The 18,156-nt window shown below is 38.0% G+C and overlaps 1 protein-coding gene across 2 annotated transcripts in view; it reads right to left on the bottom strand.

Moving 5' to 3' along the window:
• Window positions 1-1,323: 1,323 nt before the first annotated feature.
• The window catches only part of LOC106095127 (organic cation transporter protein), a 128,653-nt gene continuing 111,820 nt past the window's right edge, over window positions 1,324-18,156 (bottom strand). For both annotated transcript variants that reach the window (XM_059360741.1, XM_059360742.1), the window contains 3 exons: window positions 2,114-2,883; window positions 1,865-2,046; window positions 1,324-1,781 (listed from right to left, as the gene is read on the bottom strand). In XM_059360741.1, coding sequence (XP_059216724.1) covers window positions 1,602-1,781; window positions 1,865-2,046; window positions 2,114-2,883 — 1,132 coding nt within the window. In that variant the 3' untranslated portion in view covers window positions 1,324-1,601. The remainder of the gene's footprint in view (window positions 1,782-1,864; window positions 2,047-2,113; window positions 2,884-18,156) is intronic.

Below are 18,156 nucleotides of genomic sequence, written 5' to 3'. Positions count from 1 at the left end.
TTCTTACAGAAATTTTTAATAACTTTTCGCTTAAAACAATCAAAAAATTGTTATTTTTTAAAAAAATACATTGTCATTTGTCCTTTACAAAAATTGCATTAACCCATTAACGACAAAAAATAACCAAGAATAGAGCTGCCTTAGACAAATTCTAGCTCAAGCTTAGAAAGAGGTATCGCAATGAAATTTTGATCGGCGTAAATTGAACGATCGAAACCAGTTACAACAATTTTTCCTATCATGTTTTGGGGAAAAATTGGCTTGTCGAATGTAGGCAATTTATTATATCCCAAAAATCAAAAGAAAAAATTTCTCAAAATTCTTAGGAGTGGGATTACTGGACTCCATTTTAATGTCTTGTTGCATTTGATGGTTTCTATATTAAAAAAATTTATTTATAGCAATAATCCTACTTCTTTTTACAGTAGGTGTGATTTTATGCCAAAATCATTAAATCCAGCTTTCTTTGCAAAATGGTCATAAAATATTAAGATGTTGATGTTTGTTGTTGTAGAGGCTTGGAATTTATTTTTTCAAAAACTTTTCAATCTCAAAATATTTGAAAGAATTGCCACGTCAACATAAACTATCTAAATTATTAATACATAAAATTTTATTAAAGTCGGACAACGGAATCGTGGATCAGCCGTAATGTGTTAAATTGTTTCTTTTAAAATATTTATTGAGATTTGTCTATAGAAAAACTATTAAGAAAATGTTGTTAGGGGCAGCTAAATGTTTATGCAAAATGTAGTGTCGCAAAATGCAATATTTTATTGAAATTTTGGCTTTAAAAAATAATCACGATGTTAGTTTGCCCCTTAAGAGTTTTTCGCCCGAGGGCTACGTAATAGTTACCTATTCCGAGTTACGGATTTTTATTTTTCTTTGAGGGGCGAAATGAAAACACTTCCGCTCTACTCAGCAGTTACACAACATGTTTAACAATTTAATTCATACAATTTAAACTATGTTTCTTATCAATAGTTTGTCGTGATAAAAAAAACATATTCTTTGGAGAGCGCAGAGGGTAGTATGTCCGCCTCTGACGCCGAAAGCATGGGTTCAAATCCCTACGTGAACATCAGATAAATTTTCGTTAAGACTCGGCATAAAAAGGAGGCCCTTTATCATTCGGCTTAAATTTGAATCGGACTGGACTCATTGTTATGAGCGCGGTATCCCCTGTTCCTTAATGGAATTTTCATGGTAAATTTAGTTTTTTATGTCAAAAAAAAAAAAAAAAAAAAAATTAAAGTAACACCTTTAATAACATTGTTTTAAAAGTTCTTTTATTAGTAAATAGCATGTTTAATCGGTCAAAAGAACTAAATAGTAACACCGCGGTGCAAGTTTGTATGGTCTCATACATGTGATTTGTTCAGAACATGTGGTGTGATTTAATTTTAGAATATTTTCTTTAGATTTTAACGATTCTTCAGTTATTTGGAAAAACATCTTTGGCTTGATATTAATGTCCAGCAAGACGATTGACGAAATCCCAAAGTTTTTTTTTGCCGTTTTATTGCAAATGATGATTGTATTACAACTAAACTAAGAGCTGAGTATCTATTAATACTTAATTAAATATTAAATCTATATCACAAATGTGTATTTTGAGCGTTAACTTCTTTTTCTTTTGCTTTGCCAATGTGTTCTGCATCCTCCATGGTTGCTGGCAATACCAAGTTAGTAGTTTCTGGAAATAGTAACGATAAACAGGCACTAACAATTGCAGTTGTTGCAAAGAGTAAGGCAGGAGCGCCATCGTAGTAATTAGCCTAAATAAAAAATAGGAGAGAGAGAGAGAGAGTGAGAGGTCGATTTTATTACATTTGGGAAACACAAACAAATTGAGTTGTACCAAAAGTGGTGTCTGTGGAGCTAACATCGAACCAAATCTCCCTACCATGGAGCAGAAAGATAGTAAGCTATTGCGCAAATTGGTCGGAAAGATTTCTGAAGTAAAGAAGTATAGCACTTGAAAGCTACATGTAATAGATAATTTGCCAATTAGAAATAGAATCAATTGGCCCAGGGCTGCTTCTAAAATGTGAACGGAAACCATTAGAAAGCACTATCGGCGGACTCAAGGTATTAAAAGTACACTTACCATGTGGCAAAAAGATTGTTGCCAGGCAACACAAACCGCTGATTAACATGGTGCCGAACATACTGTATCTGCGCCCATATCGATCCATTATTACCAACGGCAGTAAGAATCCTGGTATTTCCACCAAAGCTATATATATAAAATTATTGTATTTATCACCATCCAGAAGAACGGCATTTAGACTGAGACCAAAGTATACAAGAACATTGACGATCCAACAAAAAGAGCAATTGGCTATACGCCAAAACAATGTAGTAAATGCCAACTTTATGGGAAATTTACTTTCAGCAGAATTTTTCAGTTTTTCTCGATTCTCAAAAATAAGTTTGTCCAAGGCACCGTCGGAAATTTTGCGGTTATTAACCGTAGCTGCTCGTTTTAAAACATTCTTTGCCTCCTCTTCTCTTCGTTGACTCAGTAGCCATCGCACACTTTCCGGCAATATCCAAAAGTACAGGAATAGTCCATAAGCTGGGGCATATAGGACACGCAATAGGATTCTCCAATTTTGTAAATACTTTGCAGCTAAGGCCAAAAACATTTCACCCACGGCGTAGAATATGGTAACTAAACCGCAAGCTAAAACACGCCGATTGGGTCCAACCAATTCAATGCCGAGTATGAAACATACACTGTACAACGGACTCGCTGCAACACTGTCCAAAAATTCAAAAGCCATGAAAAATGGGTACGAAGTGGCAAATGAACGTATTGTACCAAAAATGGCAGCTGCAAACCCGCCAACAGCCAGGGCCGTACGTCGACCATAGCTGAAAAGAAAATAATTTTGATAAATTGGAATAACGTGTCAAGCATTTTACTGATTATGCACAGGCCTTTAAACACATACACATAAACACGCACATACAAAAATCAAGAGACTCATGAAGTCAAATTGGAAGATGGGTTTATATGGTAGCTTTATCAGGTTATGAACCGATTTAGACCATATTTGGTACAGTTATTGAAAGTTAAAAGAAAACGCTGCGTGTAAAATCAGCCATATCGGTTAAGATTTGCGTTCACTAGAAGCTCAAGAAATATAATTGCGATATCGGCTTATATGGCAGCTATATCAGGTTATGGATTGTTTTAAACCGTTCTTGGCACAATTGTTGGAAGTCATACCAAAACGACATGCGCAATATTTTAGCCAAATCGAATAAGAATTCCGCATTATTGAGCTTCTATCAGGAAGTCTAATCGGGAGATCGGTTTAAATGTCAGCTATATCAGTCTATAAAACGATTCGACCCATTTACAATCCCAACCGACCTACACTTATAAGAAGTATTTGTGCAAAATTTCCAGCGCCTAGCTTTATTCCTTCGAAAGCTAGCGTGATTTCGATAGACAGACGGAAGGACGGACATGGCTTGATCAACTTAAATTGTCATGGCGATCAAGAATATATATACTTTATGGAGTCTAGCCGAAGATTGTGAGGTATTACAAACGGAATGACGTAATTAGTATACTCCCATCCTATGAAGGAGGCTATAAAAACAAAGAATACACGCACAAAAACAAACAACATTGCATAAGTACCAGGGATTCGGAGCGGAGTGGAGCGGAGTGGAGCGGAGCGGGAGCCAATTTTTTTTAACCAGGAGCAGTGCGGGAATGGAGCGGTTTCCAATCTCAGTTCTTGAATAGGCAGAAACTAACTAACTCAAATGAATTTGTGTTTGTTTGTTTGTATGTTTATTTGTTTGTATGTTTGTTTGTGGGTTTGTAAATTTGTTTGATTATACAATTTTTATAGACTCAAAAACGGCTGAACCGATTTCTTTGAAATTTTCACAGATTTTGGGGAGTGGTCCGGAGGGAGCAATAGGCTATATAATTGTTTGATATCGCATTGAGGGCGGACCCTCCCCTTACCCTAAGAGCCTGTATACACCAATCATGAGGTGTATACAGTTATATTAAAGGTATGAGATTGTGTACTACGAATCTAATATTATAATTCTGCTCATATATCTAGCGGACCACCTCACCCCAAAACAGTCGATTATAATGACCGAACGGGACACTGTGTGATTTAATTAATGTGTAGGCCGCCATAGCTCCGAAATTATAACATTCAGCGTGAAACCAGGAGTTGCAAACCTTAACGATAAGGTTGCAACCATTTTTAGCTCACCGATAGACGAGACCAAACGACGTGTTGCTGGGCAACACTTTTTCGGCGAAATCGGACAACAAATACGCCGTTTATGGGCCCAAAACCTTAAATGCAGAGATCAATCAATATGGCAGCTATATTCAAATCTGGACCGATCTGGGCCAAATTGAAGAAGGGCGTCGAAGAGCCTAACTAAACTCACTGTCTCAAGTTTAAGCGCCATCGGACAATAAATGCGCCTTTTATGGACACAAAACCCAAAACTGAGATACCGGTCTATATGGCAGCTATATCCAAATCTGGAATGATCTGAGCTAAATTGTCGAAAGATTTTGAAGGGCCTAACACAACTCCCAGTTCCAAATTTCAGCAAAATCGGATAATAAACGTGACTTTTATGGGCCTAAGACCCTAAATCGGCGGATTGTTCTATATGGGGGCTATATCAAGATATAGTCCGATATTGCCCATCTTCAAACTTAACCTGCTTATAGACAAAAAAAGAATCTGTGCAAAGTTACAGCTTAATATATCTATTTTTAAATACTGTAGCGTGATTTCAACAGACAGACGGACGGTCATGGCTAGATCGTCCTAGATTTTTACGCTGATCAAGAATATATATACTTTATAGGGTCGGGAATGGATATTTCGATGTGTTGCAAACGGAATGACAAAATGAATATACCCCCATCCTTCGGTGGTGGGTATAAAAAAGACTAAATGATGACTATTTAATAGGTAGTCATATGGTATGGTGGTTGTCTATGAATGACTATTCAACCACCATACTATATGATCCACTCTAAGCGAGTAGCACTAACATTTAAATTAGCATCATCTGGCAGTCTTCAACTGAAATCGTTGGATCCAATTGGATTTAATTCAGCAGAGTGGTAAAAATTAATCACCAGAATGTATCTTTGTTATGACAACCTACCTTTGAATAAGAAAAATAAAATATAGTAATATACAATAGGAAGGATCTAAAAGCAAAAAATTGGTACCAAATTCTGGGGTGGGATGCCTAGGAGAGCCGCCCACCCCCAAAACCCGGCAAACGGATTTATAGACCAACCACTACTAAGTGTGGAACTAAGTGTTTCGTGGGTTACCTCACCACTATAAAACCCTTCAAATCGGACATATTTACCGATCATGGCAATATGGATCTTAAATAAAAATCTTTGGGAATAGACCACGAAATCGACTTTCACTTTTGGGGCCAAGTGTCTGGGGGTCCTCCACACCCCAAGAAGGACTTTTACTGACTATTGCAATGTGGGGTTTATATAAGAGGTAATTGAGTGTAGAAAAATCCATAGGAAAATTGGAATACATTTTCAACTTCAATTACGCAGAAATGAAATTTAGAGTACTTATCTTTAACATAGCATAATCGGGCTCAGCTAGTGTATATATATATATATATATCTTTATACATCTTATATATAAAAATCAATTTGTGTTTGTTTGTAGGTTTTTTTGTTTGTTTGTTTGCGTGTTCCTTATAGACTCAGAAACGGCTGAACCGATATTCTTGAAATTCTCACAGATGGTGCATAATGGTCCCGTGGTGAAAATAGGGTACTACATTTTTTGATATCTGAAGGGGAGGCGGACCCATCCCCTTACCATAATTTTCATAAACGTCAGATCTCGAAGATGGTAGTGCGATTTAAGCGAAATTTTGTGTGCTCTCTTATGGTAACCTAAAAACAAAAATTTGGTATCCAAATTTTGGATGTGGTACCTAGGGGGGGCCGCGCCAACCTCAAAATCTACCAAATATATATATAGTCCAATCACGACAAATGAAAGATATTTAAGAGTAGAAAACGAATTTCATATCCAATTGTCGGACCAAGTGTTTGGAGAACCACCCCAACCCCCAAAACACCCCTAAATCGGACATATTTACCGACAATGGCAATATGGGACTCAAATGAATGGTATTTGCGAGTGGATTACGAATTTGATATCCAAATGTGTCAATGTGGAGCTTAAATGAAAGGTATTGGGGGGTACAGCAAGAATTGATACCATGTTCGGGACCCCTTTTCCAAAATACCCCACAAACAGCAATTTTTTAGTGACCATCGTAATATGGGTCTCAAATAAAGGTATTTGGGAGTAGAATACAAATTTTATATTCAAATGTAGGAGCATGTATTTAGGGCATCACCCTTTCCTCAAAACACCCCCCAAAGGGTAAAAATTTTTCGGCCATGCCAATATGTGGATCAAATGAAAGATATTTGAGATAAGAAAACGATTTTGATAAACTATTTTGGGGCCATGTGTTTGGGGGACGCCTCATCGTGTAAACTCGCCTAAACAATTGGCAATATGGGGTTAAAATAAATGGTATTTGAAAGAAGAGCACGATGCTGATATTTTTTCAGGGCCAAGTGTCTGGGGGACCAGCTCACCCCCGAAAACAACCCTAAATGTCCAATTGTCGGACCAAGTGCTTGGAGGACCACCCCAACCCCCAAAACACCCCTAAATCGGACATATTGTATTTACCGACAATAGCAATATGGGACTCAAATGAATGGTATTTGCGAGCGGATTACGAATTTGATATCCAAATGTAGGAAATTTGGAAATTTTTGAAGGCCCACCCCTTTCCCAAAATACTCTCAAAGGGGACAAATTTACGACCATAGCAATATGGGGCTCAAATTAAAGTCTTTGGGAGTAAAGCACGAATCTGATATCAATATTCGGGAAAAGTGTCATGGGCCTCCCCAACCCCATAAAACCACCCAAATAGGACGTATTTGCTGACCATTGCAATATGGGTCTCAAATAAGAGGTATTTTAGAGTAGAACTACAATCTGATATATATTTTCAGAGCCAAGTCACTGAGTGGCCGCCCCCTACCTCCTCAAAACAGCCACCACAGGGTCATGTTTGTCGACTATGGAAATATGGGGCTCAAATGAAAGGTAATTGGGAGTAGACTATGAATGTGATATCAACATTCGGGACCAACTGTCTAACCGACGTCCCACCCGCAAATAGAACGTATTTGCTGACCATGACAATTTGGGTCTTAAAGAGAGTGGAGCTCGATAATAATAGTTTTTAGGGCCCATACCCCAAACCGGACATATATGTTGAATTTTGCAATAAGGGGTTTAAATGAGATTAGCAAACGTATTTGATATCCAATTTTGTGGCCAATGGCAATATACGGTTCAAATAAATGATATTTGAGAGTAAAGCAAGATGCTGATATATTTTCAGGGCTAAGTGTTTGGGCAACCACCTCACTCCCCAAAACACCCCTAAATCGGACATATTTACAGGCCATGTCAATGTGGGGCTCAAATGAAAGGTATTGGGGAGTAGAGCACGAAATTAATACCCACTTTCGGAACCAATTTTCTGGGTTTCTATTGTTATACTGTTTCTCAAGCTATATACACACACTATTTTCGTAGCATGGTATTTCCTTAAAAGCTCTTTAATTGTCAAAAACAAATATTCAAAGGATAATTTTGTTCCATATAAAGTAAAAGAAGGCGCAGCGAGCGGACCCTGTCTAGCTAGTGGTCTGTATGGAGCCATAGTTAGATATAGCTGTCATATATACCGACCTACCGATTTAAGGACGCGTTAATCACCCGATTTTTTTGAAATTTAGAACAGTGACATCCTGTCGAAATTTGCAACGAGTTTGGTCCTGATCGAACTATATTTGGATATAGCTGCCATATAGACCGATCTACCGATTTAGGGTCTTAAATCCATAAAAGTCCCATTTGGTACCCGATTTCGCTGAAATTTGGAACAGCCTCTGCTTGTCCGACCTGAACATAGTCCAGATCGGACCATATTTGAATATAGCTGTCTTATAGACCGATCTGCCGATTTAGCCCCGTTTGTTGCCCGAATTCACTGAAATTTGAAACAGTTAGTTGCACTTGGCCTCTCATTGTCCGAACTGAACATAGTCTAGATCGGACCCTATTTGGACATTGCTGCCTATTGATCTACCAATTCAGGGTCTTAAGCCCATAAAAAAAAGCCGTATTTCCCCATTCCACTGGATTTTAGAGCAGTGAGTTGGACCAGATTTCCCTTTGTGCGAATCAAATTTGATCCAGATAAAACCATACTTTGACATAAATTTGAAACTTAGAGTTGCACTAGGCCACCCGATATCCGAACAACGTATGGTCAAAATCAGACCCTATTTGGATAAAGCCGCCATTTTGACCGATCTGCAGATCTGTTATCTTAAGCCATAAAATCCTCATTTAAAAGTTTAAAACTGTGACTTATATAAACTTCCGTTACCTGAAGCGCTCCGCTGCGCCTTCTTTAACTCTCTTATATCTATTTAGGCTGGGGACACTTCGCACTGAATGCGGATATCGAATTCGTGCTATTGTAGCCTATGACGCTGAAAGCGTTCGAATCCTGGCGAGAACATCGGACAAAGCGGTGTTTATCGCCTCTTAATGTTGGCGACATTTGCGAGGAAAAATGCCATGCATGGTCATTTAAAAATTTTTCCCCAAAGAGGTGTTGCACTGCGGGACGCCGTTCGGACTCGACTACAAAAAATAGATCCTTTATCATTGGAGGAGTAGCATGACCCCCTATACTTCGATCTGATTTTAAATGCCAGATTCGAAATTTACTCATAGACTTGAACGCAAATTTTAATGTCATATTCGTTATCTACTGCCTTATACCTTTCACTTGAGTCCCATATAACCATTCGGCTAATATGCCCATTTGGGGGTATTTGGGGGTGGGCGACCTCCCATTACTTGATCTTAATGCCTTATTTGTAATCTACTGCCTAATACTTTTCATTTGAGTCTCATATTGACATGAACTTCGAATATATCTGTTTAGAGGAGTTTTGGGGTTGGGGGGGAGGCGGGCCCCGCTGGGTCCGCCTACATCTTATCCAAAAATTATATAGCCTATGTTTCCTTCCAGACAAACGTATACAATCTATGAAGATTTGAAGAAAATCGGTTCAGCCAAGTATCATATAGCCATTATGGGTCTAATGGCGTTTTGAGGGGTGGCATGACCCCCTATACTTCGATCTGATTTTGAATGTCAGATTCGAAATCTACTCCCGAATACTTTTCATTTGAGCCCATATTGAAATGAACGTCCAATATGTCTATTTGGAGTATTTTTGGGGTTGGGGCGGCCCGATGGATACTTAGACTCAAATTTTAATACCATAACGGGGAGGGTCAGTCCCCCTTCCTATACCGAAAAATTATATAGTCTATGTTTTCTTCCAGACCATATTACACAATATGCGAAAATTTCGAGAAAATCTGTTCTGCCGGTTTTCAGTCTATAAGTAACAAACAAACCGAGTCCCATATATCCGTCATTGGCTAATGTGCCCATTTTGGTCGTTTTTGGTGGGAAGGGGTGACCCCCTATACTTAGACATGAATTTGTATGCCAGATTCGTTATCTACTCCCGCAAACTTCTCATTTGATACCCATTTTGTCCTCATCGGTCCACTTTTGATTTTGGGGTAACGGTAGAGGCTCCGCCTCTTCCGTTATCAATAAATTATAAAGCCTATTCCTACTTCCTGACCATATTCGTAATCTACTCCCGAATACCTTTCATTTGAGTTCCATATTGTCATAATCGTCAAATAAACCTATTTTAAGGGGATTTGGGGCTGGGACGGCCCCCAGGTTGTTTGAAAAAAAGAATCTTAGCGGCTCTTTTCGGTTTTTTGTTGTAAAACTGTAAAAAAATTTTAAGGGCGTACAAGCGAGTATTAGAACATTTTGTCTAAACCTTTTTTTAAAAATTCAAAAACAGTCACCCTGACGATTCACAAGTTATTCTTCAGAAACGCGTACCCGCAATTTGAAAACATTTTGCAATTTGAAAACATGACAACTCGGCGAACCTGACGATAACTCGTCCTTGAGTTACAAGGGCTCTTCGCAATGGTCCTCAACATGACCATCTTATTGGTACACTTCGTTAACCTCTAAAAACAAGGCACACCATAACTTCATCCACTGCTGGCCACAATGCTGATGTATCTGTCGAATTTCAAAAGAGTCTTGCCGATCAGGACGATCTTTGCATCAAGTTTCCTAGATTCCCCAGTGCTCGGCATTGCACTCTCAATCCAAACTAGATCGCCTTTGTTGTACTGGTTAGGTGGTTTATATTTCGCGTCAAATCTGGCTTTCCACACCTCACTTGATGCTAAGATGTTATTCATGGCATCCTTTTGGCGTTCGCATGCAGTCGTTGTCTCTTTGTCATCGACAACCGCAGACAAGAGTTTGTTAACACTGATGTCTCGTAGTTGAAAATCGAAAATAAGATCAACTGGTGAAAACTTAGTCGTAGCATTGACCGACGTATTGATCTTCCATTGGACATGTCTGAGTTCGTTGTCCCAGTCCTTGGAATTCATTGAAGTCCTCAGGAAAGGCAAAATAGTTTGGTTCACCCGTTCGCTCGGGGTGTCCGAACTGCATCCTTGATGTGTTGAATATCGCATCCAGTACTGGCTCCGTTTTCGTTGATCAGCCAGGAATATCCGCAGAGTCACGAGTCATTGCATCAACAATCACCAATATATGCTTATTTCCACGTCGACTTTTGATGAAAGGACCCAAGTCAACCATATGAATCACTTCAAACGACATCGGTTCTAGCCTAAAACAGCATTCGACACACGATTTCATGTAGTCTTTCAGATAATTTATTTTTCGTCTGAAGCAGAAAAGTTGCCCAACCTTCTTAAAGGTACCATATACTCCTCGATGTTCAACTTTATCATGACATTGCCTGACATTCTCCAACGCAAACGATTTGGAATGACCAATAGATCATTCTCCTAGTGGGTTCGTTTTCTATGTACAGTCTGGGTAATTTAATAAGAAACTCCTTACAATATAAGAAACTCCATATGTCCGCTGAGATGACTCTTCTTCATCTCTCATTAATGTCATTATTTGCACAAGCTCAGGATCCTGCAAATCCAGTCATCTGATGTAGACTATTTGCATCAGCTTCTCTGTTACATCTTCTGGGTCTGCTTCTTCTTCCACGGGTGTTCTACTCATCGCGTCGGCATGCGTCATTACAAGAGTTAAAATCATATTCGAACAACTTTAACAACGAACGCGACACACGTGGAACCATCGGTGTCATGGTTTTAATACTCAAAATAGCAGAGGAATCAGTGTAAACAGTAAAATGTTTTCCAAGTAGGTACATTCTGAATCGATCACAAGCTTCCACTAGCGCAAGAATCTCCAATTTATATCCATGATATTTCCTCTCTGAATTGCTGCACATTCGACTAAAAAAGACAATTGGTCTTCACGACCCGTCATCTTCAACCAGAGGAGAATTGCGGCAAGTCCTATGCTACTCGCATCTGTGTCCATTTTCCCATTCGTTTGATCAATCGAATGAAACATCATTCTTAGCCAATCTGGTAAGAGGGGCAGCAATGTGGGCCAGTAAGGCCCAAAAATCTTCTAACCTCGGTCACATTCATCGGTGTTGGAAATTCATCAATCGCAATAGTTTTCAATCGGCCTGGTCGTATACCATCTTTGTCCACTACATGTTCCAAGAATGTTACTCTGTCCTTCATAAAGAAACATTTCGATATCCGAAGAGTTAACCCCTCGCAACACGTTTCCTCAATAAGATGGTTTCGATATCTGACAAGGTCAAATACTTAGGTGTGATCTTGGACAGGAAACTGAATTGGAAGCGTCACGTTCAGGAGCGTACTGAGAAGGCTCACAGATGTTGGGCACTATGTAGGCTCGAAATGGGGCCTCAATCCGAGGGTAGTCCACTGGCTTTACAGGAGCGTGATTAGACCAATACCACCACCATAAGATGGGATGGGGTCTGAGACCCCATAAAGTATATATATTCATGATCGTCGTGACATTTTATGTCGATCTAGCCATGTCCATCCGTCTGTCTGTCGAAAGCACGCTAACTTTCGAAGGAGTAAAGCTAGCCGCTTGAAATTTTGCACAAATACTTCTTATTAGTGTAGGTCGGTTGGTATTGTAAATGGGCTATATCGGGCCATGTTTTGATATAAACCGATCTTGGGTCTTGACTTCTTGAGCCTCTAGAGTGCGCAATTCTTATCCGATTTGAAGGAAATTTTGCACGAAGTATTGTGTTATGATATCCAACAACTGTGCAAAGTTTGGTTCAAATCGGTTCATAACCTGATATAGCTGCCATATAAACAGATCTGGGACTTGGCTTCTAGAGGGTGCAATTCCTATCCGATTTGGCTGAAATTTTGAACGACCTATTTTTTTTATTGTGTCAAATAAGGTTCAAATCGGTTCATAACCTGATATAGCTGCCATATAAACCGATATGGGATCTGGATTTCTTGAGCCTCTAGAGGTCGCAATTATTATCCGATTTGCCTGAAATTTTGTACGACAGATCCTCTCATGACCATCAACATACGTGTTTATTATGGTCTTAATCGGTCTATAGCCCGATACAGCTCCCACATAAATCGACCGCAATTCTTATTATTGGCTGACATTTTACACAGGTCTCCAATATATAATTTAATTGTGGTCCAAACCGGACCATATATTGATATCGGTTTAATAGTAGAGCAAATCTTTTCTTATATCCTTTTTTTGCCTAAGAAGAGATGCCGGGAAAAGAACTCGACAAATGCGATCTATGGTGGAGGGTATATAAGATTCGGCCCGGCCGAACTTTGCACGCTTTTACTCGTTTTAATATAATATGAATTTTTTTAATTGAAAATATTTTCAAAAACCGATGATTGATTTTATCATTTTTTATTATGATTGAAGCAGTTTCAATTAAAACATTAATAGGACTAATTAATTTCGTGATTGAAATAAATATTTTTTTTTCTGTGTGAGATAAATGTTCCATTATCCCTACAAACATTTTACATAATTTTGGAAAGCGTTCGTCGCCGCGATGAACAATGGAACAATCTTCTGGAAGAATTTTACGCAATTGTTCTTCCGTATGAGTCGCGAAACACTCATCTATAATGTCATTGGCCAATCTATTGCGTGCGCGGATGTTTTAGCAACACTTCGTGACGATTCTCTTGCAACCCATTGCGTTATAATCGTCCTTATGCGTCGTGAAAAACTCTTCTAGGTTGTCATTGGACAATGCTTTGGTGTGCGGAAGTTATAGCAACTCTTCGCGACTATTATTATACAAATCATTGTGTTATTATCATCCGTATGAGTCGTGAAACAGTTTCCTTTAATATCATTTGACAATCCATTGCGTGTGGAAGTTTAAGAATCGTCTGAGCTAACTTTTCGCTATTGTTTTTATTTTTATGCCTGTTGCGTTGAGGACTTGTATTGAATTATATTTTTCGATGGACAAATATATATTTTCGAGTGGACAAATTCCACTACTCCAAACAGAATTCTCAATACTTTTATGTTGAATATGACGAGTAATACAAAACGTTTTTATTAAATTTTTTAGTAGTTGTTACGTTTTTGATGAGCAACTAATATTGATAAGCATTTTAGACCTTCCAATATTTTATAAATATCCCAAAACACTTATTTGTTACTCGTCAAGGCGAGTAGGGGGCAACTCTTTTGGAAGAGTATTTTATAAATCTTGCAAAACAATCATTTGTTACTCGTCCACAAGATTCTAAGATCTTCCGAGACTGTTCTGACTTACTCTTTAGCAACTCATATAGAAGATTTGCGAAACACTCTTCAAGAAGATTCGTCTTGAGGACAAAACTCCTCACGACGGGGGAATCGTCTGCCACTCTTAGACAAGCTCTTCCGCAATCATAACCGTCATCTAGTAGAATCGCGAAAGTTTGTTTGGCGATCAAAAATGATTGTTATTACAGTATCTATAGTATATAGAGTATCTACAGTAGTTTTGTGAATATGGGCATTTTCGTTTTTCTCCGAATAATTAATTATGTATATGAAAGATTATGAATATTTATGTATATGTATTGTTACAATTGGGGTTTATTTGTTTTAAAGTCCATTTAGTTTAACTTGCGTTATTTTAAATTTGAAATTGTAACAGTTTCTTATTACGTCATCACACAATGGTTCTAGTATTCCCTAGAATTTCTTTAATGTTCTTTGTTGTTATTCTCTTATTTGTAATTATGTCCGTTGTATTTTGTCAATTGTAAGCATTGACTCCACCCCTTGCTTCAATGTTCGATAGATGTAAATGTATGTGTTTTTCTGTTGTATTAAGTCATGTATGTGTGTATGTGTTTGCCAACTCTGGTCACGTACGCAGAGATCGATAAAGGACTAATGTTTTCGAGAGGATACTAGATATCGAAGTTATCAGATTGGTTATTCTTGAAGCATCGATGTGTGTCGAAACATATATGTATAAGGCAGTGGCACAACGCAACGCAACGAAAACGCGTTTTTAAACGTATCAGTAGATTGTAAAGGAAATAAGAAGATCAATAAATCATTGTTGAGTAAAGTAATTGTAAATGAACTGCGGTTTGGTTGGACCAATAGCCTGATGGAAAGATCAAGTGGTGGGAGATACTTCAAAACTTGGTGTCAGAGATTATAAAATGAGCTCAGAACGTCGAGAAGCTTGGAACACTATACTACATTCGGCTAGTGGAACAAATGTTTTATCATAGCCAATTAAAGTAAAATAAGTATATGAAATCAAAGAAACTCCGTAAGCTCTAAAGAGAAATTAATAAAAGTACATGAATAATGAAATTTAAGAAAAAAACTCATTTAACCGCATGATAAGCTCGGTCCCAAGCGAACTGGATAATCGAATTCAACAGTATTGTAATAAGTAACCTTCTAAACTGTTATCCGAATAAATCAATGGCAGAAGTAGAATTACAAAGTTTCATTATAGATATATTATTTGATAAACCATTAATATTTTCGATTTTATTTTCATGCACACTATAACATAGCATCCTACACATTAAAAATTCAGCTGTATTTTTATACCCACCACCAAAGGATGGGGGTATACTAACCTAGTCATTCCGTTTGTAACACCTCGAAATATTCGTCTAAAACCCCATAATGTATATATATTCTTGATCGTCTCGTCGTTCTGGATCGATCGAGCCATGTCCGTCCGTTCGTCTGTCGAAATCACGAAAGAGGTCGAACGCGTAAAGCCAGCCGCTTGAAATTTTCCACGGATACTTAAAATTGATGTAGTTCGTTGGGGTTTGCGAATGGGTCATATCGGTTTAGATTTTGATATAGCTCCCGATTTAACTTCTTGAGCCCCTGGAAGTCGAAATTTTGTCTGTACCAAGTACGGCCAAAAACGATCTATAACCTGATACAGCTCCTATATAAACCGGTCTCTCGATTATCCTTGTTCGGTTCCTAAAAGCTTTAATTTTTGCTGGTTTGACAGAAGTTTGGTATGTGGAATAAAATTATGCCCTACAACTTAATTTATTTTGTATACATTTTTAGCAGAATCCATGGTGGTGGATTCCCAAAATTCGACTCGGCCGAACATAGCGTTTTTTTTTATTCTAAGGGTTAATATTATATTCTGCTCACGGAATAGTCGCTGACATGTATAATTGTTTCACGAGCGAAATTTGACAGTAAACATTTTATATTATACATATTATATATACATATATTATATATACATATACATATTATACCCTCCACCATAAGATCCTCATGACATTTTATGTCGATCTAGCCATGTCCGCCCGTCCTTTTGTCGAAAGCACGCTAACTTCCGAAGCTAGACGTTCGAAATTTTGCACAAATGTATCTTATTAGTGTAGGTCGATTGAGATTGTAAATGGGCCAAATCTTTCCATGTTTTGCCATATAAACCGATCTTGGGTCTTGACTTCTTGAGCATCTAGAGGGCGCAACTCTAATCCAATTTGGCTGAAATTTTGCACGTTGTGTTTTGGTACCACTTCCAACAATTGTGCTAACTATGGTTGAAATTGGTTCGTAACCTGACACAGCTGTCATATAAACCGTTTTTGGATCTTGACTTCTGGAGCCAATTCTCATCCGATTTGCCTGAAATATTGTATGAAATGTTTTGTTATGACTTCCAACAACTGTGCTAAATATAATTTAAATCGGTTCATAACCTGATATAGCTGCCATATAATCCGATCTGGGATCTTGACTTTTTGAGCCACTAGAGGGCGCAATTCTTATCCGATTTTGCTGAAATTTTGTCCAACGGATTCTCCCATGACCTTCAACATACATGTCCAATATGGTCTGAATCGATCTATAGCCTGATACAGCTCCTATATAAATCGATCTACCAATTACCTAATTCTTATCCGAATGGCCTGAAATATTACCCAATGACTTCTACTATAGTCTTCAACATTCAATTCACGTATGGTCCGAATCGGACTATAACTGAGTATATCATAACAATTCTTATCCATTATTCTTTGTTTGTCTAAAGAGAGGTACCGCGCAAAGAACTCGATAAATGCAATCCTCTTACTTGTTATACCCTCCACCATAGGATAGGGGGTTTACTAATTTCGTCATTCTGTTTGTAACTACTCGAAATATTCGTCTGAGACTCCATAAAGTATATATATTCTTGATCGTCACGACATTTTATGCCGATCTAGCCATGTCCGTCCGTCTGTCTGTCGAAAGCACGCTAACTTCCGAAGGAGTAAAGCTAGCCGCTTGAAATTTTGCACAAATACTTGTAAATGGGTATTGTAAATGGGCCATATAGGTCCATGTTTTGATATAGCTGCCATATAAACCGATCTTGGGTCTTGACTTCTTGAGCCTTTAGAGTGCGCAATTCTTATCCGATTGGAATGAAATTTTGCACGACGTGTTTTGTTATGATAACCAACAACTGTGCTAAGTATGGTTCAAATCGGTCCATAACCTGATATAGCTGCCATATAAACCGATCTTGGGTCTTGGGTTCTTGAGCCTCTAGAGGGCGCAATTCTTATCCGATTTGAATGCATTTTTACGAAGTATTTTGTTATGATATCCAACAACTGTACCAAGTATGGCTCAAATCGGTTCATAACCTGACATAGCTGTCATATAAACAGATCTGGGGACTTGACTTCTTGAGCTTCTCGAGGGTGCAATTCCTATCTGATTTGGCGGAAATTTTGAACGACGTAAATATTTTATTCTTACTCTCAACAACTGTGTCAAATAAGGTTCACATCGGTTTATAACTTGATATAGCTGTCATATAAACCGATGTGGGATCTTGACTTCTTGAGCCTCTAGAGGTCATAATTATTATCCGATTTGCCTGAAATATTGTACGACGGATCCTCTCATGACCATCAACATACGTGAACCAAACGAACCATTGATACAAAAAAAAAAACAAACAAAAATGATGGCAACAATGCCATTAAATTTTTTTTGCCATTTTCTTCACTAAAGGCTTGTGGTACGTTCTTTTTTGTGGAAAAATTTCCGAAAATCGTTCTTTCGGTGGTTTGACAATGTTACCACATTGATTTTTTTTGGGTTTCTTTGGCCAAAATGTTGCCATTTACATATAAAAATGTAAATGGCACCAACCAATTTATCAGCTGCTTACGTACATGTATACACACAAACGTGAGTGTTTGGGTCGTACTGAAATTCATGTACGTTGTAATTTCAACCAAAACCCAACCCTTCGTAATTAATAAACAATGAAACACAAACAATTTAAAAGGAGACAAATTCAGCATTTGTTTATGTTAAATAAACGCAACTTTCCAAAAGCCTTTGCCAGCATCTTCCAATTTTATCCAAATATTGTTGTTTAATTGCAGACCAAAAGGACAACACATTCTTTCACAAATCTTTTTTATTTCGAACAGATTGATGGAGTTACGTGTT

This window comes from Stomoxys calcitrans, chromosome 1 (genome assembly GCF_963082655.1).
Source record: "Stomoxys calcitrans chromosome 1, idStoCalc2.1, whole genome shotgun sequence".
Classification (NCBI taxonomy): Eukaryota; Metazoa; Arthropoda; class Insecta; order Diptera; family Muscidae; genus Stomoxys; species Stomoxys calcitrans.
The sequence above is the reverse complement of the archived record's forward strand: the minus strand, read 5'-3'. Positions and strand labels throughout refer to the sequence as shown.